The 27,370-nt window shown below is 31.1% G+C and overlaps 1 protein-coding gene across 3 annotated transcripts in view; it reads right to left on the bottom strand.

Moving 5' to 3' along the window:
* The window catches only part of LOC113512010 (paired box protein Pax-6-like), a 75,124-nt gene that overhangs the window by 41,473 nt on the left and 6,281 nt on the right, over positions 1–27,370 (bottom strand). For 2 of the 3 annotated variants that reach the window (XM_031909209.2, XM_031909210.2), the window contains exons 3-4: positions 24,113–24,239; positions 18,956–19,136 (exon numbers count right to left, since the gene is read on the bottom strand). In XM_031909209.2, the coding sequence (XP_031765069.2) occupies positions 18,956–19,136; positions 24,113–24,239 (308 nt within the window). Of the gene's footprint in view, positions 1–18,955; positions 19,137–24,112; positions 24,279–27,370 lie in introns of all 3 variants that reach the window. The other variant, XM_026895757.3, reaches the window with a different exon arrangement.

Below are 27,370 nucleotides of genomic sequence, written 5' to 3' on the forward strand. Positions count from 1 at the left end.
AACTGTGGAACGTAACATAAAATTACTAATTTGATACTTTTATTTTTAATAAATCATCGTTTGATAACCGAAGTTCTATTATTCATGAAATAAATAGAATACCAAGAGACAAAGGCGCTCGCTCTATAGAAGAAGTTCATAAATCTCCAACAATTAATTCATCAATCACAACAAAGAGTCAAGATATTTTCACACAATCCAAATAAAGGTAACCACACACCGCCCATCCACGCCTACCGTTGCATAAATAAAATCTGCGTCGATGACAGCGCGAACCGAAACTACACTTAATTCGAGCGATTCCCACGAAAAAATTTAAATTAAAATGTCGTTTTGCCATTGTACTCAATCAAAGAAATGGGTCAATACCGTAAAGAGCTCATAAATTCCATTGTTTGATTGACTTATAGGCATTCTGTCAATACGTATGTGCCTTGTGTCACGGCGGGGGTCGTCGGGACCCTAACAATGCAATATTAACTTGAGGATAAGGTGTTCGGCTGCCGTCCATTTGGAGTCGTTTGAGGGTGAAATGATATGCAACGATTTATTAGGTGCTTTCTCATCGACTCCTGAATATTATGCAAGGAGTATTTGAATTGTTTGTTGATATTCGATTTTATTATATGAGCATATAGAATGCTAACGGAAGCTAGGGACGGAAGGTATTTACATTATACTTAGAGATTTTGAATATTCTATTTTATAGGCTTCGCACGGGTAGATAGTAAATTTTCTAAAATAATATATAGTGTATGTTAATCGCTGATAATATAGCTTTCTATATGTGAAAGAGTTTTTAAAAGCGGTTGAGTTGTTTTTGAGTTTATTTATTATAAACAAACAAACAATCAAATTTTTCCTATTTATATTATTAGTCGATATAGATGAACATATAAAGTATATTATTTTCCATATTCTATCTTTATTAATTTGTCTATTATCTATGATTCAGTGTGTCTAATTTTAGTCAATTATGAAACGATTTTGATCATTCTTTTTTTAAACAAGTAATGATTTTATCAATATTAAATTTTCGATGTTTTTCGGCAATAAGTTTTCACGTTGAAGTTAGTTTCTCTGGTTTCAATTTATTTTTATACTACTACATAAATATTATACAAATAAAGAAAGTATGAAAACATTGAGCCAAAATATAGATGTAGCGCACATAGTCAATTTAATATTGCTGGTCTGATCACAAAAGATTATCGAGTTTTGTAAATAAGTACACCATTGTGCAAAGATATCTTCCAGAAATCTTTTCCACGTAAGATTTCCAAAATCCACATCGGTCAAGTGAACTAAAAACTCCAAATATCTCGTTGTTGGGTATCCGACCGGGAGGCATTTCTTGTTATGCTTCTAAATAATAAATAAGTAAGATTTTCCCGCCTTATTCCGTCTGAGTCGGCGGCAGGACGCGATTTTCCGCTAGATGTGTTGCCAGAATAATAAAATGTTGACAAAAATACTTCGGACACCGAGCGCTGGCGTAAAATTGATTATTGATTTATTTTATATTTGTACATTATTATAGTGTGAGAATGGGGCATTTGTCATCTCCGCTCCTACGCACCGATAATATGGAATAAAAACGTAGGTTTTAAGTAGCTATTCATAGAAATGTTTTTTGTTTAAAATCGATATTTTATAAAAGGAAATTTAGACAGTAATGCGAATAGAAATTGCTTGCCATCAAACGAACCACATGCTTGATAGCATAGTTGTAAAGCGTTACCTAGATTACATTAAAATATACAATTGGACATATTACATAGTGTTGTCTAGTTACAAACTAAGCAAAGATATTCATGTAATAACTACCGGTTTAACTTATGTGTAAATAGATTGAAAAAGCTCGACTAGTGAGGCTTGCACTCGCATTATAGTCGCACATGACTGAGGATCACGAATTGATTCCGAAACTAGTCGAGCTTACGAAACTTTTAACGATAAGCCTTTGCTTATTGTTAAAAGTATAGTATATTGTAAAATTTTAATAATTTATAGACATACTTAGATTTCTTTTGTAATACATATTACCAAAACCAGTATATATTAGAAAATACTTATGATTTAAAATGTTTGTATTATTGGGAACCTGAACCTGTAACCATCGGAAAGCGAGACGGTATGGTAAATCGCTACACTACCAACGTAGTCAATTATTCTATACAATTATTCTATACAAGACGACGTGAAGACGTAATTACGAAAATTTGATTTTACAAAAATCTATGAAGAATGTGTTGTGTCATAAATTAAATGTGTATTAATTATTTATATAATTTATACATATTTTATTTATACACATAAATATATCACAAAAATAAATAACTTCTAGTTTTAAACTTTTCTCTTGTTGTGACATATATAAATACACTATCGGATTTTGTTTAGGTAGGTATTATGTATGTAAACTTTATTTACCTGTAAACATTTTCATTGCGTTAAGTCCCTATAGCGTATTTAAAATAAAAATTTATCTTCAAAATTAACACGACACATACCTTAGTATTACTTATTTAAATAACAAATGCACTTTGTTTATAAAAAGTCGTGAAATATGGCATACTGATTGAGTGAAAAACACTCGAAGGGTCAATATAATTAAATACCTAAGTCTTTGAGGCGCAACCAAATGGCAAGAGTCAATTGTGTTTATTTTGTGGACCGCTATTTGGACCGGCTCTAATAAAGATTCTATATTAACGCCAATAATAGAGAGAATTATTATTATTAAAATAATATAATAGTGTATTATTACGTTTCGCGCGGGGATGAACGCTCCACTGAATCAGAATGACAACTTTACAACGGATTTTTTTTTATTTTATCCGACCTTTTTTGTTAAATATATTCGTTACAATTTTATTGTGTAATACAAAATGACGCGTGCTTTATTAATGATGTAAGTACTATATTTCAGAGCTTAATAAGTAACAGCAACAGTTTCGTTGGCGGTGACATCTTTAATGTAATTATTGAGTTTAATAAATCCAGTTGTATGTTCATATTAATGAAATATTATTTAAAATATAAGAATTTATAAGTGCCTCTATATAATTGTATACATACCTGTTTTTCTCTCTTATAATAAATAATAATAAGAAATAAATCCTATATATATATATATATATATATATATATATATATATATATATATATATATACATACAACATAAAAGATAAGGTAGACCTTATTTTTATGGTAGTTAAATGTCATTAATTAAAGTAATAATATTTGTTTTAATTAGATGTATTCATGTAATAAAAATTGTATTTTAATGCTTCTATTACATAATAGGAATTTAGCAATGGAAAATATGTTTTATGTAATAGATAATATTAAAGTAATAGAGATCGCGTATTTGTCAACTTAGAGTTACATATACTTATAACGAAGACAGATTTATAGCATATATTACTTCCATTATAAAAAATGTAACTGGGCATTTAAATGTGTAATCCTATACCGCAAACGGTAATATGTCGACTGCACTTGTGGCGTCGAAATACCAACTATAATTATACACAACTGACACACAGTAATCATCGAATTAAATCTCGCATCGGATTGCATGAAAAAACACATTAATATTCATCAGATATCTCGATAGTGCTGTTATTACATTTAATACCCACCCTCCAACAACAAAAACCTAACGTTGGTCGTTTAACATACAATAGTGTGGACGCCGCATAAAATTATAATAAATATCGCCAGAGCAAGATAGGTGCATTTTGTATATGGAGCGATAGGGACGGATAGCGGTCATCCCTAATGCAGTGTTGCCACATTCGTAAATTGTAAAGGTGACAATACACTGACACGTCATTTGGACGTGCAGAGGGCTATTAGATGTAGTGATGTCCGTAGGGTAGGCATTTTTGGTACGTAATAAGTCATAATTCATGTGTCAACTGGAGGGTACATTGTCTATGATTCGATTCGCATCGAAACGTATTATTTTCGGATGGGTGATGATTTCGTGTACTGTACGCTTGACGCTTCCGACGGCTCGGGGACACAGTTACAACGACTGTGTCATCTGTGAAATTATTTTTAAATGGCCTTAAAATTTGATAAATGTTTGCTTGTTGGGTTGGGAATGGGGAATATAAAATTCTAGGCATTTGTGTTTAAATGGAACTTTAATGTCTTTGATAACACTTAATATTATTTTATATATGAGTAGGTATTTGATTAATAAAACAATTACAACTATTAAACGGGTAGTTCTTAATTTAACTAAATTATTTTGTCAACGCCACAAGTTAAATTTAGTAGATATAAATTCCACACTATTTTTATTCGTACATTTACAAATACAGTATATAAGTATATACTGTATTTCTATATTAATTATTAATAATAGAACTTTTTATTAGAAAATAAATGTATACAGATAAACAATTGACCTGTCTATATTTTCAGTGTGTTGTATGTCATATTAATATTATATACTTAATATTCTATAATAAACGCAGTGCTACAGACATGGCTTCTTGAATATTCCTTTACGAAACAATAAATAAAATTTTAAATACAATATATACATACATTTACATATATAAATACATATATTGTACATACGAGTATATTTAGTTCAATATAAAATAAATGTAAAATACTTTAGTTACTATTTACATTTGAGTCATATATTACAATAAATCGTAAATATAAAGAAAAAAAAAAAGAATTAGATGATATAGAGATGAAGTTTTATATCTTTTGAGTAAATTATATGTTATGGTCATAAGAACTCAGATATCAACAATGTAATGCAATCAAATCTCAACCATCGTCAAGCTCTTTAAATAGTACTCAATGAATGAGAATTGAACCTGAGCACTTACTCGTATTTACACAAAGCAATAGCCTACAGAGTACTAAGTTCATTAATTATATGAATAAGCAATAACAAATTAATATATATATAAATTACATTATATACATTAAATTACTATTAATTACTTATAACGTTATAAATTATTAACGTCTCCAGTTCGTAGCTTTGTGCTACGTCGTAGGCTCGTAGCACCGTAGCACCACAAGACCAAGAATATTAATAAATATTAAATATTTTACACTAGCGCTACTTATTGCAATTGACGTAATACAAATATATCTTTGTCTATATAAGGTTATATAACATAGTTTGATTATGTTTTATCTTAATAGTAAATGACAAATAATTATGATATAATTTTAAATAAATACCTGCTCGTATTTAGTCCATTACTATTCTTTATTTTAATAATAAATATCTCTTTTGGGTAAGTAGCAAAGAAATATTCCTATAGACACACTTTTGTTACTGTACGAATGTTACCACGAGAGCAAAATCTAAGGTTTTATTATTTTTTAGACATTATCGTTAAGAGCATTATTATTGATGTACTTTATATATATAATTTTAAATAAAGCTTTGTATATTACTAGAAGAATATAATTTTCAGCATCTGTTTATCTGTCGTACGTTTATCCGTTTACTTGTTCTAAACCACGCAACGGGTGTTGATACGAATTTCAGTATCATTTAGATATTGTTATGGAAAATTTGTATGTAAAAATATATCCTAATTACACCAATACGCAGAAATGAGTCGCTAGTAATAGAAACTATTCGATCAATAATTTAATTATTTATTTTTAATAAATACTTCAAGATAGTTTACTAATCGTAGCAAGTATAGAAAAATAGATTTTAAAACTAATGCATTTAATTTAAGATAGAGTAAGAAATAGTGTGATTAGAGAGAAGTATGGACTGAAAGACGATGTAGTGACAAAAATCGAAAAAGGAATGTTGCGTTGGTTTGGTCATTTGGAGAGGATGGATAAAAGAAGAATTACGAAAGAGATTTATCGAGCAAGAATGAATGGAGAAGTCGGTAGGGGCCGCCCTAGACGGACGTATGCCGACCAAATAGGCGACGTGCTGAAGAAGGGCCAAATTAAAAGTACCCGTAACCGGCGAGCGTGTATGAAAAAATTGATGAATGTGGAGGAAGCGAAAGAGGTTTGTTTGAATCGAAGCATTTGGCGTTCCATTGTTTCTGCTTACCCTAATGGGAGACAGGCGTGACAGATATGTATGTATGTATGCATTTAATTTCAAATTTGTAGGCACCATTAGGTTTCAATATACTAAAACCAACAGTTCGATTACAATGTAGGAGAACATTACCGGAATTCCGTTGCATATACTGCGTAGTTGTATATACAATTGTATACTATGTAAGTACATATATAAGGCATTCACAGACTCGTGGAATGCTAATCGGAATTGGTTAATGAATGACTCAGTTTGAGTGAAATAGTCTGTGGTCGTATTAGATTTCTAATGGGCAATATGAAGTTTATAGGTGTAATACTAAACTAAATTAACTAATAAACTAAAATCCATTTAGTTTATTAGTTAATTTTTGACTGTTATTCCAAGATTTTAAAGTTGAAATTTAGACAAAATTTTTGTATTAATGCTGAATTAAAAAAATATAAAGAATATATTTATTTATGTCGGTTTTACTCAATACTGACATTAAATACGGGGATACCCATCCAGTTACAAACTCGATAGAAGCTCATATTCAGAAGCACGGTTCATGGCTGCATCGATTATTATTTGATAAAACAAAGATTGTTAATTTTGTTAGAATTTGGAGAGCTTGTTAAACATTATATTATTGTGCATAAGGAAGGTGGCTTAGAAACTTTTGACACTAGAGTGTCACGCGGTGACACACGCGCATTAAATATCTTTGTTTACTACAGTACAAAAAAGAGAGTATATATCAAGGTATGGAGGCAAATACATTAGTATTCAGGAATGGCAACGCATGAGGAATACAAGGGGCTTCACAGTTTAGGTATTATATAACATCCTTGGCAATGTTCGCATTGTTTAGAAAACAGAAATAATAATTTTCTAACACAGGAGGTAAACTAGTACTCGTATACAGCTAGCACACATACAATAAGGACGCATTTGTTTGAAATAAAATATGTTTATTTATATTTTATTTATGTTTATTTAAATGATTGAAGAAATAATGATGGCATATACAATGATGATATATTTGTTTGAAATAAAATATGTTATTTTTATTTTGTTAATTTCAATGACTGAAGTAATAATGATGACGTACACAATAAGGATATATTTGTTTGAAATAAAATATATTTATTTTTATTTTAATTATGTTTATTTAAATGACTGAAGTGACTTTAATAAGCAAGTAATATCCAGGCATTAATAAAACTACTTAGATTATTCCATCTATACTTTATAGTTTCAAGGATATATGTTTATTTCTTTAATGGAACTAAACCAGTAGCCAAATAGATAAAAAAATTATAGCTACATATAGGTATAAACTATTTTTATGAAATGCAAAACACCGTGAGTGGATTAAAATTAAAACTGCGTAAAACGTACAGCATATGTCGAGATTTGAATGCGCCGAGGGACGCACCCCAACGCACTAACGAGATTCTAGCTAAACGACGACACTTGTTTATCGGGCTTGATATGAGAAAAAAAAAAACAAATATACACTTAGATAAACTGTACAATACAGCTTTAATAGTTCTCTATTAGTATCATATAGAAATCAGAATTCAAATTTAGGTGCGTTTTGTTGAAATATTACAATTAATTTATAGATACTATTTACATGTATAAATATTGTGGATGAGGTTTTTGAATAATTGTTTTTAACTATTATTATCATTGACTAATTGTATCAAGTGGCTCTGTTTGCGTGAATTTATATAAATATAAATCAATATAAAGAGGTAAAATTTGTGAGTTTAAATGTTCGGGGTATACTTCGGTACTACTGATCCGATTTTAAAAATTCTTTCACTGTTAGAAAGATATATTATTTCTAAGTGTGATAATCTATATAGATATTTTTTAGTTTGGTAAACAAATATTTTCAATAATTAATCAAAACAATTGTAATTTAAGTCGGCAAAAATTCTAGAATATGATGTGCGCTAATTAATCGTTCAATCGAAATAAAAGAATAACATAAAATCTATAGCAAAGATATTCACTTCTTTTAATTATAAAATATGTTGAACACTTTAAAAGTTATGCGAACAAATATTGTACCCGTGCGAAGCTTATATATTATGTAAACTTATATATTTATTGGTAGAATATTACCATTAACAATATTTTTTTTTATGCAGCTTAGAATGGCAAAGAAGCTGACGAACCACCTGATGGAAAGTAGTAACACCTGAGTAGATGTTATTCTTCTGTATCCTGTAAATTTACTGCCATATCCTACCCTTCAAACCGAAATATAGCCATGCAAACACAACTGCGTCACGATAGAAACATGAATGGGGCAGAGATGCCTAAGCAAACGACTTTTGTACAAAGTCTCTCTCTGGTAGTAATTGTAAGAGTAAGTAAAATAATATTTATTTATATAATATTCAGAAATATATAAATATCTTTACTAATATTATAAATATGAAAATCAGTTTGTTTTCTACCAATCAGAGTATTAACGATTTAACCAATTACTATGGAACTTGGTGTTTTTTATTTTATTTGGGAAACAAACAATTTATTATATATGCACATACTATAGGATAGAGAAGGACATATGCTACTTTTTATCCTGGTTATTGAACATATCCCGGTACGAGTTCGGGTGTAAAAGCTTTGTTGTTTAAGCATTGTTTGGTAGGGACGGCCTAAAAATTATGAGTACGTCAAATTGTTAGTAAAGAACGTCCCAACATCTCACAACTTTGTGGTATAAGTGAAAACAAATTAAATCCCTCTAAAGACGGCAATGTTGCTTATCAAAGAAATCCTAAACATCTGATTATGACTGTTATGTAGTGTAGGGAGGGAGTTTGCGCGTTTGATGTGCGCTCAACTGAAAGGGCCCTAAGAATGCCTTGTAGGGCCAGATTGTCTTAAACTTACAATTTAAATAAATGTAGGTAAATTAGGCAGCATAACGTAACATTGTTCAAGAATATTTGTTTATAATATAGACGAAATTAAGACTCTTAGATGTTGTTCTGTGAACTTGAAAAATATTCTCATAGGACGATAGAGCATTCAATTGTATGTAGTTAGGTTTTAGCTATACTTTATTTATTTATTTATTTATTTATCTGTGAAATAATATATGTATATATCATCAAATCAGCCGTTAACTGTCCACTGCTGAACATAGGCGTCCACCATAAGGAGGTTTTACAGTAGTTGCTACACTTAGTAGGCAGGTTAACAACCAACAGCAAGCAACAGCTATTTTTGCTTATATATGTAAGTCATTAGTATATATTATTTATACTATAAAGCTTTGAAAAGAATTGAGTAAATATCTCTTCCTTTTCTTAAAAGTCACTTAAAGAAAGTAAAATTTGATAAAGATAATATTATAAAAATTGCAGTAATATTTTAAGGCATTATGTGATATTTAAATATTAAATACTAGTTGTTTATCGCGACCTCTTCTCTGCGAAAGCTATTGTATTCTGTTACACTGATAATTTTTAGAAATCCAACGTCACATAAGGAATATCAAAATTTTCATGTTTCAAGAACTATCAATTTTACATCTGTAATTTTTCTGTCGATCAAGCATTTAATTCTTTAGATGTATATCTAAATAGATAAAATAATTACATTGCTTGGAGTTTAGGAGAGTGCACCTACAATGGTTTCTAGAGGCTTTAGTCACACTGCAATAAAAATAATTTAATTCGATACCACCCCAATAAGTACTTGTTATTTGTAATGGTATCTTATCTAATATCAGTTGATGTTATCGCTATTTAATATCGCCCGGGATCAGGGGAGTTCGTGTACTGTCCGCAGAATAGACACTGTAATAAATTGTTATGCAAAAGCTTTATAATTAACCGTATTAACCTCAATAAATTTTTAGTCTTACTCACCTTATTTATTAGATGAGTAACGTTTTAGGCAATATATGGTATTAAAGATAATTAGATGTAGTTCTACAAAAAAAAAATCAATTTAATTATGGCAAGACTAGTTAGTTCTGATTTAAAAGCCAAACTACATAACCGATTTTGATAAAATTTCTATTATATCAATTCACCCAGCTGTTCATAACCGAAGGTTTCCGAATACTTTCTTTTTATAACGGTGCTGTGAACGCCTACAGTTCGCGCTCAGTGGGTAGAGGCGCGCAGTTAGGCTCGTGCACGGGTTACAGTCGCTCATATTTAAGGGTCTCGAATTGGTTCCGAACTAGTCGCACTTTCTCGACCTAATTACAAGTAATTTAAACCGGTAGTTATTACACTGAAAGATAATAATTTGAGAAGTTATATTTATATAGGCTTCGTTTACCTATTAACGTTAGGGTTTGGGTGACTAGTGCTGGATACTTCTAACGTTACCATTAAAAACACATGATATTTATTATATACTGAAAATTAGCGCTGTAGCTTCTCGGCTGCAGCAAAGGATGAGCAATATTTCGGCAAATAGTGTCTAAAAATATCCTCTCTCATATATGTCATTTTACTCTGTATGTACATTTTTTGTAAGTGTAACAATATTAGTGGGATGAACTATTACTTGTTTATTTATATTTATTTATTTATTATTACTCAAGAACTTGATAATTTATTACAATTAAATACAATCTACGTTGCTTGTTTTGCTGATAGTACACTGGGATCAGCAGAGGAGTGGATCGTCATGATTTCGGCCGGAACGGGCCGCGCAGTGGGATTTAACGCTAATATACGCAATCTGTTACTATACACACGCGTTTATGTACAAATAAATACATGTTGTTGATTAATTGTCGGATATATTGTTGCTATTATGCAAACTTTATGGGTGTAGATTTCTATATTAACACGCGTCCAACTGTTAAGTTAGTACGGTAGCCCCAAAATTATTTTGTCAGTTTTTGACCTATATTGTTTTTGAGAAAAAAGGTATTTTTTTAATGTCCCCTTAAGAAGATGCTTAAGAGTGTGATAGAGTAGATCAATGGAATATTCCATATACAGGCTATCACCGAAATCTAATATTCGTTAAGACCAAAATCAATCAGGACGACATCATCAGAATCAATATCATATCAGCCTTTAACTGTCCACTGCTGAGCATAAGCCTTTCCTTTGGGAGGTTTTGTTAGTAGTTGCTACGCTTGGCAGGTGGACTGGCAATCGAAGTTAGACTTTGGAGATGTTTTAAGAGGGACGTTGATCGTTAGAATATTTTTTATAATATTATTAACAGGAAAAAGCAAGTTTGTTTATTACCTCTTGGCACTTTAACGGTTAATCACTATGAAATTTGGTACTATATAAAAAGAAGAAGGACATAGGCTAGTTTTTATCTTGGCCAGTGAACATACCTCGATTACACGAACGAAGTTGGAGAGAAACTGGTACATCATAATTTTATAAAGTAATATAATCTATATTTGTTTTAATTACGAATATTTTTTATAATAATTCTATGAGTACATTTGTAGGAAATTTATATTAAGTTTGGATTATGTATTTAAAATAAAAGAAAATAGAGAAAACAATAAAATTATTATTTATATAACAGTTAATAAAAGTTATATAACAGTCGCTGATTACTAAGGATCATGATAGATTTCGAAACTAGTCGAGTTTTTTCGATCTAATTAAACGTAAGTTAGTTTTTACATTAAAATAAAAGTATACTAGAGAATAATTATAGAAAGTAATTGCCGCTTTTATAATTTACTTGCTTTTATTTGCGACTTCGTAAGCGTGACCGATATATGACTGCTAAATAAAATTTCATAGTAATTGGTTAAGCCATTAAGGTGTTGAAGAACAAACAAAGTCACTTTTACATTTATAATATTAGTAATCACGATATTATTGGGAAGCAAAATGTATGAAATTGTATGAAGACGTATTTAATTTTCCGTACACATACATTCGATCATGGTTTACACGTTCACGGTATAGTAACAAAAATCACCAAATAATTTCATATATTCTTCTCTGCTATTATAACGGTAAAATCAATGGTATAACAATACCATGCTATACAGTAATATAAAAAAGTTTATCAGATTTTGAGTATAAATCTAACTCAAATTATTTTATTATAAAAATATTACTTGTTAATCGCCTCATCTCTGTTTATAATACAGGGCCAAATATTCGCTTGACCTGATGGTTCGCGACAACCACCGCCCATGATCATCCATAACACTAGAGTCTACCTCATGTACAGTCAGACCAAGTTTAATAATAATATTTATCTTGAATAACAATATTTTATATTCAAGTAAACTTAATAACAAGTATTTTTGAATAGTCATTTTTATGATTACACTATACGATAGTCTTATATTATATAGATAGAGCATCGAATCCCAAAAATAGGTCGACATTTTGTGAGCTAATTGTCAAATTATTGTAGCTGATTCGTTTTTTTAATAGTGTTTTATATATTTACGCACGTAAATATATAAAACACTATTAAAAAAATACAATTATTACAATACAATTATTCTATATTGAATTATTTAATAAATAAAATAAGTTTTTATGCATTAAAAAGGTGCAAAAATTATAAAATACAAACTTGATAACTTTTATTTTTCCTTAAACAAATTTAGCCTGTAGTACAATATAACTATGACTCCACACTAGGCTAAGCCTGTCTCGTGGAAGTCAAAGCTAGAAATTTAACAGTTATAGTGCGGCGAACAGGGTTAATTTAAATATGTGACATTGAATGTGAGATTGGATATGCATAGGTGTTTGTATGGGTGTATGTGTGTGTGTGTGTGTGTGTGTGTGTGTGTGTGTGTGTGTGTGTGTGTGTGTGTGTGTTAGTTATAAAGTTGAAGTTAGTTATAAAAGAATCACTCATAACTAATTATCTCGCAAAATTGTACGAAAAAGTTGATCCGCTTTTCTTGAAGCACTTGTATGGAGACACTTTATCTATATAATCTAAGATTATAGTATTATCGATTCGGAATTCAATAAGGATTGCTTTGGTACACTATTTATTCTTAGTAATAATATTTTATAATTAAGATAAAAAATGGTTATGGATTTTATACCAATCAATCGATTATAAAAAATATAAAATTTCAAAGTGTTTAGTAACTCTCATGAAATACTCGATCACGCTAAACTTGTAGGGTAATATTAAAAAGAGCGTAATACAAAAATTGCATATCCCGGCTTAGCGTGCACGTGGCGATGCGATATTTATCTCGCTTCGCTTGGCACCCCCGACTCGCTCGCGTCGCCCGCTCATCCGCTCCCTGCTTAATGTCTACTAACAGTGTATCTCTTGACCGAGCTCATTCGTCAATTCTGAATAAGCTAGAGGATAAAGTGTATTTGAGTTTTTATTTGGTGATCTGCAAATTGAAGTATCCACAGTGTTAATATAACTACTGCATTAAGTAAGAAAGATTTGGTATAAAGCAATAGCAGTAGAAGGATTAGCCATCCAAGCAAACCAGCGTGCTCAATAAAAGTTTGACTGACTGACGTACTGACATCACTAGTACCCTGTCTTTTCTCCTATTTTCCATTTAATTTCTTAACTTTTAAGAAGAGGATTTATTCTTTTTCATTCAACTAAACATACCATTAATCACAATTAATGATATAATAATATAAAATATATAGTTAACAAACTGTTAATATAAAACTAACACTTATAATAAGTGTTAATTTCATGTGAATAGTGTAGTTACCAGAGGGAGACTTTGTACAAAAGTCGATTGCTTGGGTACCTCTGTCCCATTCGTGTTTCAACCGTGAAGCAGTTGTGTTTGCATGGCTGTGTTTCGGTTTGATGGGTGGGATATGGCGTGAATTTACTGGGTACAGAGGAATAACACCTGAGTCCTCAGGAATGGCAACGCATGGGGGGTATCATGGGCGAAACAGTATACTCCGTTATGTCCATGGTATTGCTCATGTTTATAGGCGACGATTACCACTTTACATCAGGTGGGCCGTCAGCTTGTTTGCCATTCTAAGTTGTATAAAAATAAAAAAGGTACTGTGAACAAATTCATTTTGCTCCGTAAAATAATAAATAGCAATTTCAATCACAATAAATTACAGGTAGTCGAGATGTTTCATTAGTCATATTAGATTAAAATTATTTGAATTTAGAATACGAAATCGCGTGTGTTTAAATATATATTATATATAGTTAGACTAGTTTCTTGACCTTCTGAATGTCATGGTGGTAAGTTTATCGAACCACGCCACGATGTCCCAGCCAACTGACCTGACTTTATCCACATCATTTCATTATCTATTGGTGAACATCATTAGCATAGGAGAGTATACTATTCCATCAAAAATTCTCCCATAACAGTAAGTAAATGTATTCGTGTCGTATCTAATAGGCGTAGGGGAACCATTTATTGGATGCAAACATTGTAATTAACTCGTTGCGGATAAACGAAAGGGGTACGATGTTGTGTGTAGGTATTATATTTTATATATATACTAGTTGACCCGGAAAACTTTGTATCACATACAACGCCATCTATTAAAAATATTTTGAAGTAACAGTTTACATACAAAATACGCAAGCAGAAGATTAAACGAATAGACGATCCAATTTATTAAGAAGATCTTCATTAAGATCAGGATAACATGCATCAGCGTAATCAATAATGGGGAGAATAAGTGTCTGAACAAGTGTAATTTCAGTTTTAACTGGAAAGATGTCCTTAAAACCATTAATGTATTGAAGTGTGGCTATAATAGAACGACTAATCTAAGCTATTGGTTTGGCCCAGCTCAATGTCGAACCAATATAAAGGCTAAGATTTTTTCGATCGTACAGTAAGTAATTATCGAATTATTGTACGTTACAAGAAGAAAGAGTCATAATCGATTTTTACCAACTGTTTTGAGCTACTTACAATTATTGCTTGACACTTGCTTAGGTTTACCGGGATGGCGAGTTTATGGGGCCAAACATAGATTTTCTGTAGTTCATTATTCAGCCGTGTAATAGCTGAAATAATATCTTCGACAGACGACTACACATACATTTGTAAATAATCTGCATCTTTAGATGGTTAAAACAACTAATTATCATGGAAAGAAGAATAATTAATATAGAAAATATTAAAGGGACAAGATGCTACCTTGCGGAACACCTGATGAAAGGTATTTCCAATCAGACTACTCGCGGTTTATACGTAGAGGTTCTTGTCGTCCACAAAGGTAAGACGTGAATCGGTTTTTTTATGCAACTTAGAATGACAAACAAGCTGCTGACCACCTGATGGAAAGTGGTAACCGTCACTTATAGACATGAGCAGTACCATGGACATAACAGAGTATACTGTTTCGCCCATGATACCCCCCATGCGTTGCCATTCCTGAGGACTCAGGTTATTCTTATATACCCTGTAAATTCACTGACCTAGTATTACAAAAACCTGTAAAACATAATGACTGTATACATAATACGGCTACAATAGGTGTAGTATGTATATACGAATACTATATTTATAAATATACGAAAAAAAAAACAAAGAGTAACTTTTTATATTTCGCCTGAAGCTATTTTGCAAGCGACATTGACATTAACCGCACTCGGACAAGACAACCCAATTATATATATTTATTTGTTCAACCGATTACCCACTCAACATCAATATAAGCTTTAAATCCTTCGAATTGTGGTATTAATTTCCCTCCAACACTTCTTACTTTTAAGTAACTTTCATAACTTTTTCATTTGTAGGAAAAACACCTTTAAAGTTTTGTAGGAGACAATCTATTTTACTTTATCACAAATTCGATCTACAATATATTTGCGCTGCTAATCAAAATTACACTTTGTGTGTAATGGTTAAAGTTCAATTTTTACTAACGATGTATGAATAGGGTGAATGCTACTATCGCGGACCACATGCACGTCACGTGCGCGACACGCGCCATCTACGATAATCTCCTTTACCGGACTCCTTTGTTACAATTTGTTGCTGATATATTCGCTCTGCCGGGCCCCGTGAGATCCAAATCTCAGATATGATCCGTAATGATATTTTAAATCAGTGTTCTCAACAAGCTATTTATTGCCTGTGCTGTATTGACTGTGTATAGATAAGGATTTATATCTGGCTGATATTGAATTGTGCGGAATACATTTAAAAAACGTTATTAAAATTGTATAAAAAATATTTGATTTGTAAGTATGGTATTAAATATGATGCTTAATACGTTTGCATGGTTTGTCTTCATTGTAAAATACATTATTTCAATACTACAGACAGCTCAATTTTATTTTTATCATAGAACTTTGAATATCGCGTGTAAAATCAGATGAAGAAACAAACTATATAAACTGTTTGTAAAATATGTTATTTATTGTAAATATATAAAAAAAAAAATACAATTTAATTCAAAATTATAACATACTCGTGGATTAAAAATTGTATCTGACGTTCAAGTCTCGGCTGATTTTCATGGAATCTGTTAAAGCCGCACTCAAACTATAGATAAAACTTTAATCATATTTATAGATATTATATAGATATAAAGAGGTCATAATTTGAACTTGGATGAAAAACAAAAGCAATTTAGGGCAATTTTTGTTTGTATTTCCTATGACGTAGATCAAATATCTCAGAGCCGATCTCGTCGAAGTCAATGTGATATCACTGCCACAAAAATGCAATACGCCTGTCACTAAGTGACAAGAAAATATAGCGATACAATGAAATAAAGTTGTCATCCCCAGCCGAGGGCCGGGGAGCGTGCTAAATGCATTAATTTGGCCTGGATTTAGTGGCCCGGAAGTGATTTGCAACGGGAACGCATGTTCTCTCCGACATGACCCTGTGACAACTATTGACCCTCTTACCACACATTAATTACCAATAACTAAAATTGAACTTTATCGTTGCAATTGTAGAATATCATTTTGGATGGCATGAAAAAAACGTTTAGGGTATGAATAGCTAACAGGGTACACTCTCGTTACTAGTTTTTAGTTAAGGGTCTTTACTGTAAAGGCTTAACGACTGTTTTTTACGCTCTCGTTTGTCGTTAATCTACCATAGATATATTAAGTAGGGTCGTGTTGAAATTTTCTATTAATATTTTATATGACTGATAGCTTATAATTATTTCTATTACAATTTATTTCTAAATGCAATTAATTGAGTTTGAAAATAAATTAAAAATTTATAACATTTACGCCTCGTATGTAGAAAATGTATTTTGTTATGTGGTAAATTTCCACTCATCAGACTTAATGAAATACGACACGAGTTCAACGTGTATAAGGCCCCTAAATGTTAATATATTCAATATCCAAGCATCCTTAAGACAATATACCTATGAAAACACCCAATATAACCGACATTCGATAGACGTTCACATCAAACGCTGCTCTCGTACCTATCACAGCTCTCTACCTATCTGTTTATATAATATAACCTCCCTCAGAGGTTGCCTCACTGATAACTTAAAGACTTTATCCCCTGTACAGGAATTTTTACGGTAACAAAAGCCCTCATATTTTCTTTATTCATACCGTGTCAAAATCGCCCTCTCTCCCCCTTTAAACGGTGGAAAAAGAGACATCCATCCAACTCTTTCGTTCTCATTAATGACGCCATATAGCTGTCTCGTTTCGAGATTTTCCCTCTGTTTCGGTTTTATGTTTTTCTCGATATTCTTGACGGCGAGTACTTAATGTGCTGCTTTTTTCACGAAAAACGTCACCAACAGGGTGATGGTGCGTATTTCTTAATTAATTTATGTTAAGTATTCGAAAGGGAGATATTTTACGTGAAAGGGTGTTTAAGAGTCTCCTTTGAGTACAAGCCATAAAACGATCGCGTAATTTTTGTAGACTCATTGTGTTATGATCGAAATCCTCCGCTACGTTAACTTTTATGGTGTTTCCATTGGGTTATACTCGTAATTTGGTTTATTGCTATTATTTTTATTTTTTTGGAAATGCGAAGGTTTTTATTTTGTTCATTTTTGGTTTTATAAGAATAATAAATATAGTATTATAGATATACTCTAATTTGAATTTGAAGAGAATTTGAAAAGAATCTAAGGGCCAGATACTTTTTAAAAGAAATAATAGTAAAAAATAACGAGCGAAGCAACAGCTGTATATAAGGCTAGAGGACTCTAAAAATTAGACAAAAGAAATTCGTGTGAATTCAAAGTAAAACAGGTCGGACACGGAGGCGCGCCGACATTATTATAAAAGCATCAACCTATATATCTGAAGACGTATCGACGTCTAAAGGATGTCCCAGAAGGGAGCGGCCCCGTATTCAAAAAGGGGAAAAAATGAAGAAAAAAGTTATAACGTCATATTGTTTTGCCACGAAGTGCCGGGGGAGGGGCGAGGGGGGGACAGAAAGGGGACTCCTGTATAGTGCGGGGGTAAGATAAGGCGTTATAGCATCCTATAGACGCATATTTGCTATATAGATGCACAAAACCATTGTGTTTCAAGGTTCGCCCTTTCATGATTTCATACTTTTCAAAGGCGTTTCGAAACGCAGTTTTTCTATTTAGCGCTGATTTGGGGAAAATATTTTTACGTTGTTTTCTTTTTATACAGTTTTTAATTTTATTTTTATGTGACACCATTTAACGAGGTCCTTTTGCATATAAACTTATATGGATAAAAGCGCGAACAGCATGTATATAAAGAAGCTTGTTCAATTATATAAATTATACCTGAATCAAAATAGTACCTTTGATCAGTTCATGTATTTAATTTACATTAGTTGGTTGTTGGTTGGTTGGTTGGTTGACTGGGAGAGAATGCTTTTAGCATTAAGTCCGCCATGTACACATATTTGTACAAAGAATAAATAAATAAATTAGTATTAGTATAAATGATACCTTTATATATTTACTCAATTATTATAAAAATAATTTATAAAATGTACTCACACTAGGTATATTGTCGGAAGTGCAGACTCCTTCGCTGAGCAGGCGATCCCTGATCTCCCACGCGAAGATAGAAGGGCACTCGCGTTTGTATTGAGCTATCTTGCTGACCACCTCCGCCGTCGCCACGCGAGGCTTGGAGCCACCGATGGCACGGGGCCTTATGGACCCTGTCTCGTAATACCTATGGGATACGGACAATTGGAAATTAATGAGAAATATATATAAAGAAAACTTATATATATGCAGGTTTTTCTCGTACTGATTACGGGGTTCGTTAAGAAAGGCGTATTAGGTAAGGTCTCTTTAAGTCGGCAACGCTTATGGAGTTTCAGGTACTTATAGGTTACAGTAACAGGCTACTATCAGATGGGCTTTATGCTTTACGTTTGTCTTCTTTATGGTGTATAAAAAAAATCTCTGAAGACTGTGATAATCATGAGTATGATACTGTCTACGCTTTTACCATTTTATATTTTCATTAGGTACGCCTTCGGTTTGTCATTTTATGTTGCATAAAAATATAACAATTTCCAGCTAAAAAAAAATTAGAGAAGATTATAACAAACATAGTCACCATGATGAAGCAAATCTCATATCACGACAGCTACTAACTTGCTGATAGTGACGGGCACAAATCGTATGATGATGAGACAGTAAATGACTCATTTTAGTGTACTTCCATTTTTCTACATAATTTGAGCGTTTAAATTATGGTGTTAACAAAGTAATACCTTATTATAGTCTCAATGGAGGAAAGATGCTTTCGTCAACAGGTCATTTTATTACTATTTGGTATAACGAACCTTCCTCCACCCTACAGAGAAGTGTATATTTTTTTATAAATAACCTTCGATGTCTTTTTATAAATTTAACAATAAAAAAAAACAAAAAGCAATAATATGCATTATTAATATAATTCTGATCAATTAATATTCTTTATTTAATACTGTGCTATTGAAATTAAATTAATAATGAGAAAAAATGTTTCAGAATTGTCAAAATACGAGTATTTAAGTCGTTTGATTAAAAAGAAAAAAAAAAACAGATTATTAGACAGAGATTAGATATGCTGCCCATAATATAAAGAATCTAAAATACACTAAAAGTTTTTGTCCTGAGTAAATTATTCAAACTATTGCTTAAGATTTCTTATAAATAATTTTACAATATAATTAAACGAAAAAAACAAATTACTCAAATCTAACAAACTTATATTACTTGAAATAAATTATTTAAAAAAATGGTGTTTATGATATTAAAATACGAATTAATCTACTATTAAATATTTATTCTACGTATTCAACTTTAAATATATTTAAGAAAGCTATTATCGTAAATTTGAGAGCTTCTTAGTTGAAATTAATTTTATTTCGTAAAAATATAATGTGATCGTTTTATATGGATGTCATTTAGGGGATTTCATTGTAAGTATATACCAATAATAAAAATTTAACATTTTACGTGATTTCATACGTTCAGGCCTTAATACAGGGTAAGGGAGAGTTAGGAAATTGCCTAGAGCTGTAAAAATGAGGTCGGCAAAATAGCTCTGGCGAAAAAATCCGAGCCTGCATTCCGGCTATCCCGCGCGCAACCGTGTTGCATGTTATGTCTTTTTGCTCGTTGTTAGTGTATATTGAAGTATATTCTAAGAAATCTGTCAAGGGTGGCAAATATTGTTTGCTCGGGGTGGTGAAATAGCAACTCCTGAAATGTGAAAATGTATATAAGATATATAAAAATAAAGAAATGTATATAATGATTCGCTTGATCGATTTTGATAAAGAATGATCAGCTTTTAAGTTAGACTATATTGGATAATAAAAAATTGTTGAAATATTTTTTTTATTTTAATATTTATTAAATGTCAAAATTAATTTTGATTTTCATGGAAATTGAGTACATCTAATAATGAGTACTAGTTAATTTTTGTGGAAATCAATGTAGAAAAAGGCTATTTTACCATTACATTTATACGAGTATTAATCTTTACTAATAATACGAATATAAATGTTACAGTGAGTCTGTTTGTCTGATACCTTATAGTGTCGTAACGATTTAGCCAATTACTATGTAATTTGGTGTACACAAACTGTATAGAATAGAGAGTGATATAGGCTATTTTTTATCCCAGACAGTAAACATATCCCAGTCATGTGAATGAAGTTGCGGGTAAAATCTAGTGAGTACATAGCCTTGTAAACAAATCCACATATCTACTTTTTCCGCCAATATAATCATAGAATACTAGGGTCGATTGAAAACTCAGATTAGTGCGCCCTTATTTATTAATATCTTTTTATAAATTTATTCATATACGAGTAGCTCGATTACTGTTCTGTGTTGCATAAAAAATATTTCTATTTCGCTTAAGTTGGCTAAGTTAATATACATAGCTTTATTTAGTTAAACAATACATACCTCCACATTTTTTTTTAAAGATATAAACTATTATTTATTTATCATATTTAAAAGATCATTTTGGTTTTATTAGATCATTACTCATGCTCATATTCACAACTGTTAGTACTATCACCCCACATCGCAAAGAGGGTGGCCAGAACCGTTGGTGTTGAGTTACCCACGAAGTTTACGGTATCAAGTTCGATTCCAGGTAGTAGCTACCTATGTATACTTCGCACAAGCAGTGACCAGCTGTTGTTTAACAAAAATGTTTATAAATTAATGTAGTATTTATACTTAAATTATTTCAGCTTCTGCTACTTTTAAAAAGTATGACGTGATTGTTATTGCGTACGAATACTATCATCCTTGCTAATAATATTAAAAAAAAACCGTTTTAGTGCCTTAATAGCTTAATCAATACAGGTGATGGATAGATCTTTTTTTATCAGGTGGATCGTTAGCTTGCTTACCAATTCAAATCGTATAATAAAATATTATTTTGTATTACATAATTATTGATTTGAGCATGTAAATTCACAACTTGAAAAGGCTGATTACTATTTATTTTATTACCTACATTTTAGGACAAATAAATAATTATATAAATACGAGTATATATATAATATATTGTTTTAGGATTTCAATTTTTAGACACATATTCTGTTTGTTAATTATTTTCAAAATATATTTTATGCTATATTAAAATAGATATAGGTACAGATAATTATGACTTCTTATAATCGAATATTTATTCCAATACATTATAGATATTTAGATACAGCATTGAGTGTTAAAAACGGTGCAAAACTGGCCAAGCAAATTGTTATTGTTCTTCCTATTGTACGAATATCTAAAAGTACACATTTAATAAAATAATAAAAATAAAATATTAAATTGACAATTTGTCTGATAAAGAAACGTAATAATTGCAAGAAACAATATAATTTACACTTCTGAAAAGCGCATCATATTTAAAAAAAGGAAGTTGGGCCTTCTTGTCGATGTAGTTCTAAGGTGATACTCTATTAACGACGTGTAATTATAAGTATTAGAAATAACATTGATCTTGTCTGCTAAACCTCAATTTGCCGAGGTCGTTGCAACCGCAAATACAAAAATCCAACGAACAAACGGACTCGACTAAAATAGGTGACTACTCATATTACCTGTCTGTCACATAAACCTAACCTTCATCATTCTTCATCACCTTATCTGTTCACAACACCAATATTATTTAGCCCCCGTCAAAGAGAAATAACAAGTCGTTATTAGGTCTTTTTGAACTGGCGGAATAGTGCGGTTTTTGAAACGTCACTACGATGCTGCGGTTGCGACCAGTTAGCCGAGGATACGCTTACAACTGCATTTTTGGGATAGTTTGGTATAATGTTGCCGTATTCTATGTTTGTTTGTGGTTTGCTCTTGATATTTATTAGTCAAACTGGTATCTATTCATATTAGAGAAATAGTATTTTCTAGGTAGCTTGAAATGGCAGTCATTCTGATGGAATAAATATTTTTTATAGATTTTTACAGACTTATGCCGCATATTTTTTTAAAGCTAAGTATTACATAGAATAATGTTTCAAAAATATTTCTTACTTATAATAGGTTGAAAAAATACGTTTCGGCTCTAGCCGAATTAATTTCGATAAATTAATTAATGAATTTCCGTTTACCGAATTAAAAATATTTTCAAATATCTCAATTATTAGTTCAAAACTGAGCAACTACGATATTTATTAAATAAATTGAGCTACTTACAAAACATGTGACTTTTTAAAGGTTAACTTTTTTATGAAGGGGTTAGTCTATTTCTGTAAAATGTCCAGGCAACACGCACGAGTGAAAATTGTCGATGCGCAGAATATTCTAGTAATTCAAACAATAATTTTTTTATCATTCTATTTAATTCATAAATACTTAGAATTTGTGTCTATTGGTTATTTATAAATACCGTTAACACGTAATTAGGGTGATATAGAAAAGTTCTTCTAGATTACAGTTGTTGGGTCTCTGGCGGTGTCCCGGTAGACTTCAAAGCGGGAACCTGCGTCACCGTCGCTATTATGAGACGGGAGGTATATCGTCTCGTCAGGTTATTTAGCCGGTAGGAGTCCGGCAGTACCTACACGGTCCCTAAGCTGCGTGGGTCTGCATGATGCATTTTTTTTATACGTAAAAAAAAGGATTACAGTTGTTACTATTTATTCTTTTATGTTTGGTAATGGAGTAAGTATACAATGTGTCACCACTCTTGTCATCTATGGGATCTTATTAGAGATGTTAGATAGTTAGATATAAAACTTGAAACAATAGATTAATGGAGAGAAATATTCAATGTAATGTATGCTTTGTAATTTTTTTTTTATATAAACCGTAAAAAAGGCTCCGCAGATATCATATCATTTCTAAACATCAAGAAATACACTATTATGTTCAAGGTTACGTTTTGTTATTTTGGAGAATTTAGATGTTATTGCCTTTGTGTCCAGTAATTTTCCTTCAAACAGAAATACGGTCATACAAACATATTTATTTAACGGAACAAAAAAAAAATGGTAGTTTATGTATTTAAGGCAATAAATTGTTTGTATAAAGATCCTTTCGGTTGATAAGTACGTATAATGATAATATAAGAATGTTTTAGACAAGCCTCTGTGGTTTTTGGTATGTCTGTTTATTATTATGGCTTTATAATGAGAATGAATAAATAAAAAAATAGATATATACGATAGATTCGTAGCCAACCTGCCGAGTATTTTGGAGACGCAGCCGTTGGAGACCTGGAGTATCCGGCTGATGTCGCACGGCCGGGCCCCCGAGTGCGCCAGCTCCACGATCTTCTGCCGCGTGGAGTCCGGCAGCGGCCGCCCTCCTACAAACACCCCGCCGAGCTGGTTAACACCGCTGTGACCTGTCGCATCATAAGTCTGCTTACTCCAATTAATCACGTCATACCTTCACGGTAGTAGACTTAGGTAATGCAACAGGTTGTGTAAACTTGTATTACAAGTACTAAATGCATTGAACCGGTCGTGATAACGTCTTTATTGTCAAATGCATAGACAAAATGTAACATCATCATACTTCTCAATCTACTCAGGCGCTGCGCAAATGCTGTTTGCTTTTGCGTAGTGCCTAAGGTCTTGTGTCGGACGTCAGCCACTAGGAAAATAGTAATGGATATTTGTTTTCTTACAACATTAAATTAATCTTTGAAAGTAACTAAAAACACATGTAAAGTTTATGTTTTTTAATTGTCTTAAGGTTATATTTTTTAGACTACATTACATAAAAATGTTTCGTATAAAAGGCTGAATTAATGCTATTATATATAGTTTTATCTTCCGGTCAACCTTTGGAAAAATAGAAACGTAGTTGTGCGGTAAAAAATATTGAAAATTTGTATTGGGTAAATTGGATAAAAATGATTTAAGATTGTGTTCAATAATAAAAAAAAAAAAACTACTTTAGTTGTGGCAAAACCAGTTATTTTGATTTAAAAACTAAATTACCAAAATGGTTTTGATAAAGTTACTATGGAACACATCTGTAAGCATATCCTTTCAGATAAAATAATTTAGTTAAAAAAATTATAACAGAACTAATATTAACTAATAACCCCACTATTCTCATTTAGATCAAGTAGATTTTGTTCTATAAAAAACACAGACTTTAATCGTAACAAAATAAGATATATTGATTAGAAAATTGAACTTTTGAACTGATTTTTATAAAATTTCTATGAGAACAATTTGAAAGTATATCTTTTTGAATAAAAAATAAGATATTTTTATTATTATTTTTATTTTGAATAAATAATAAGAATTATCCAAGTCAGATTATAACTGATGGAGTTATGAGATAATAAACATAAAAAAAGTACAACCGAATTGGGAATCACCTTCTTTTTAAAGTCGGTTGATGTAATGGTCTTTAGTTACTTGACTGAACTTATCATTTGACACAAGACAAGATGCTACAATGCTTGCATTTGCGTTGCGTCTTGACGTATGTAGATATTTTATTTAATTTACTCTTAAGGTTATTATGAGTTTAAAAAAACATTTTACTCCATATAAAATACTAGCGACACGCCCCGGCTTCGCACGGGTAACAGGAATATAATATATAGCCTATATTACTCAATAATAATGTAGCTTACTATAGGTGAAAGAAATTTTCAAATCGATTAAGCAATTTAAGGATATATTCATTATAAACAGACATACAAAAATCAAGTCTTTCCTCTTTTGATATTATTTATTTTTCTATCTTCAATATATGCTGTGTTTGCCTATAAAAAATGTTACACTTAGTTCTACGCTCCACAATTGTATAAATATTTACATTATTTTGTGGAAACAATTGTTGGTGAACCTAAATAAATAAATAAATAAAAATCTTTTATTATTTGTGTATATAAAAAGTAATTTTTTTTACTACTGTCAATAAATATGATACCTAGTAAAAAAAAAAGTAAAATGCGGTCAATTATTTCCCGCCAGTATTGCATGCAACGTCGAGTTTAATTCATTATAGTTGTTTGGACTTAGACTGTACTTATAAAAAAATGGCCCAAGTTCTTTTGACATAACTTAAAAATAAAATACAATGTTACTTATATAAAATGGTTGTAAATGGACGATTGTAAATCGCTATGTGTGGTCCCGGCATAGAATGGATCACCCCTTCTTTTCCCGTAGGTGTTGTAAGAGGGACTTAGGGAGAGCGAGAGAAGGGCAACAGCTTTCCTCTTAAAAAGTCTAACTGGGGTTGCCAACTCGCCTGTCAAGCGTGCCAACTACGGGCAACACTTTCCTTATGGGTAAGGCTTATGCCCAGCAATGGACAGTTAACGACTGAAATAGTAATAAATAAAAAAATGGACGGTGTCTGTGACGTGAGAGATATTTAAAGAGAAATATAATGTAAAAGGTTATAATAGAAACTATAGAAGCCAAAACAATACTTTTTAAAAATTTTGTCTATCTGTCTGTCTGTATATTTCTTTTGGTATCACGCAGTTTTTTGGTTTTTAAACTCGCTTTTTATATTAACCAGATTGTAAATTACTTACATTTTAAAACAATATGTAACTGACATATATAAAATAGTTGTAGATTTTTCTTCTTTTCTATTACACAGAGAAATATTTTTTATTTCAAATATATTGAGATTTTATCTACAAATCAACAAAATTACTTTTTATTTTCTCAGTATTTGGAATGAATACAAAATTAGAATGTTTTCTGTGCCTTTTGTACATTCTTGTCCATGTTAGGAGATATTTACGGTCTCAATGAAGTTAATTATTGACGAACTGTTCATTAAGAACCCACTAACGTCCCACTGCTGGGAACGAAAATCTCCACTTTTCCCTATATCAGAATTATATAATCAAATATTTCTACGATTGCTAGGAGGCTTAGTATAAAGGTTTGCCTCTTCTCTTGGATAGTTATATTGTACTTTATTTTATTCTTAGATATCTCTTTATCCTTGGGGATGAAAAAGATTAGTAACCTATTGTATTATTATTTCTTTACAAAAAAAAATATAATTAAAATAATCTTAAATAGGTAATGAAAAATATTTAAGAAGAGGAATGGGTTTTTGAGTAACTTAGTATCAGCATAATTCAAATAAAATACATTGTGTCAGTTTCTTCTACTTAAAAGACCATTCACACAGCTCCGAGTTAAGAGCATCTAAAATTCTGACTCATTACTTTGTTACGTCAAGTGCACGTCAGTATTAATTTTAATCGAGTTCTTCGTTTTAATATTATATTATTAATATTATCGATATTTTAACTGCAATATATAGCTATTGGTACATAATATCCATATATTGTAGAATATACTGGTAGGTAATACTCTAACTAAAGGTCAGAGTATGCTCTGAGATACGAGTATTAAATCTGAATGCAGTTTATATAAAACTGTGTGTGTGTGTGTGGGTGACTGGAATATAATTTTCTTATTTTAATCATATTTCTATAAT

This window comes from Galleria mellonella, unplaced genomic scaffold, assembly GCF_026898425.1.
Source record: "Galleria mellonella isolate WM207_F2 unplaced genomic scaffold, CSIRO_AGI_GalMel_v1 utg184, whole genome shotgun sequence".
In the NCBI taxonomy this organism is placed as follows: domain Eukaryota; kingdom Metazoa; phylum Arthropoda; class Insecta; order Lepidoptera; family Pyralidae; genus Galleria; species Galleria mellonella.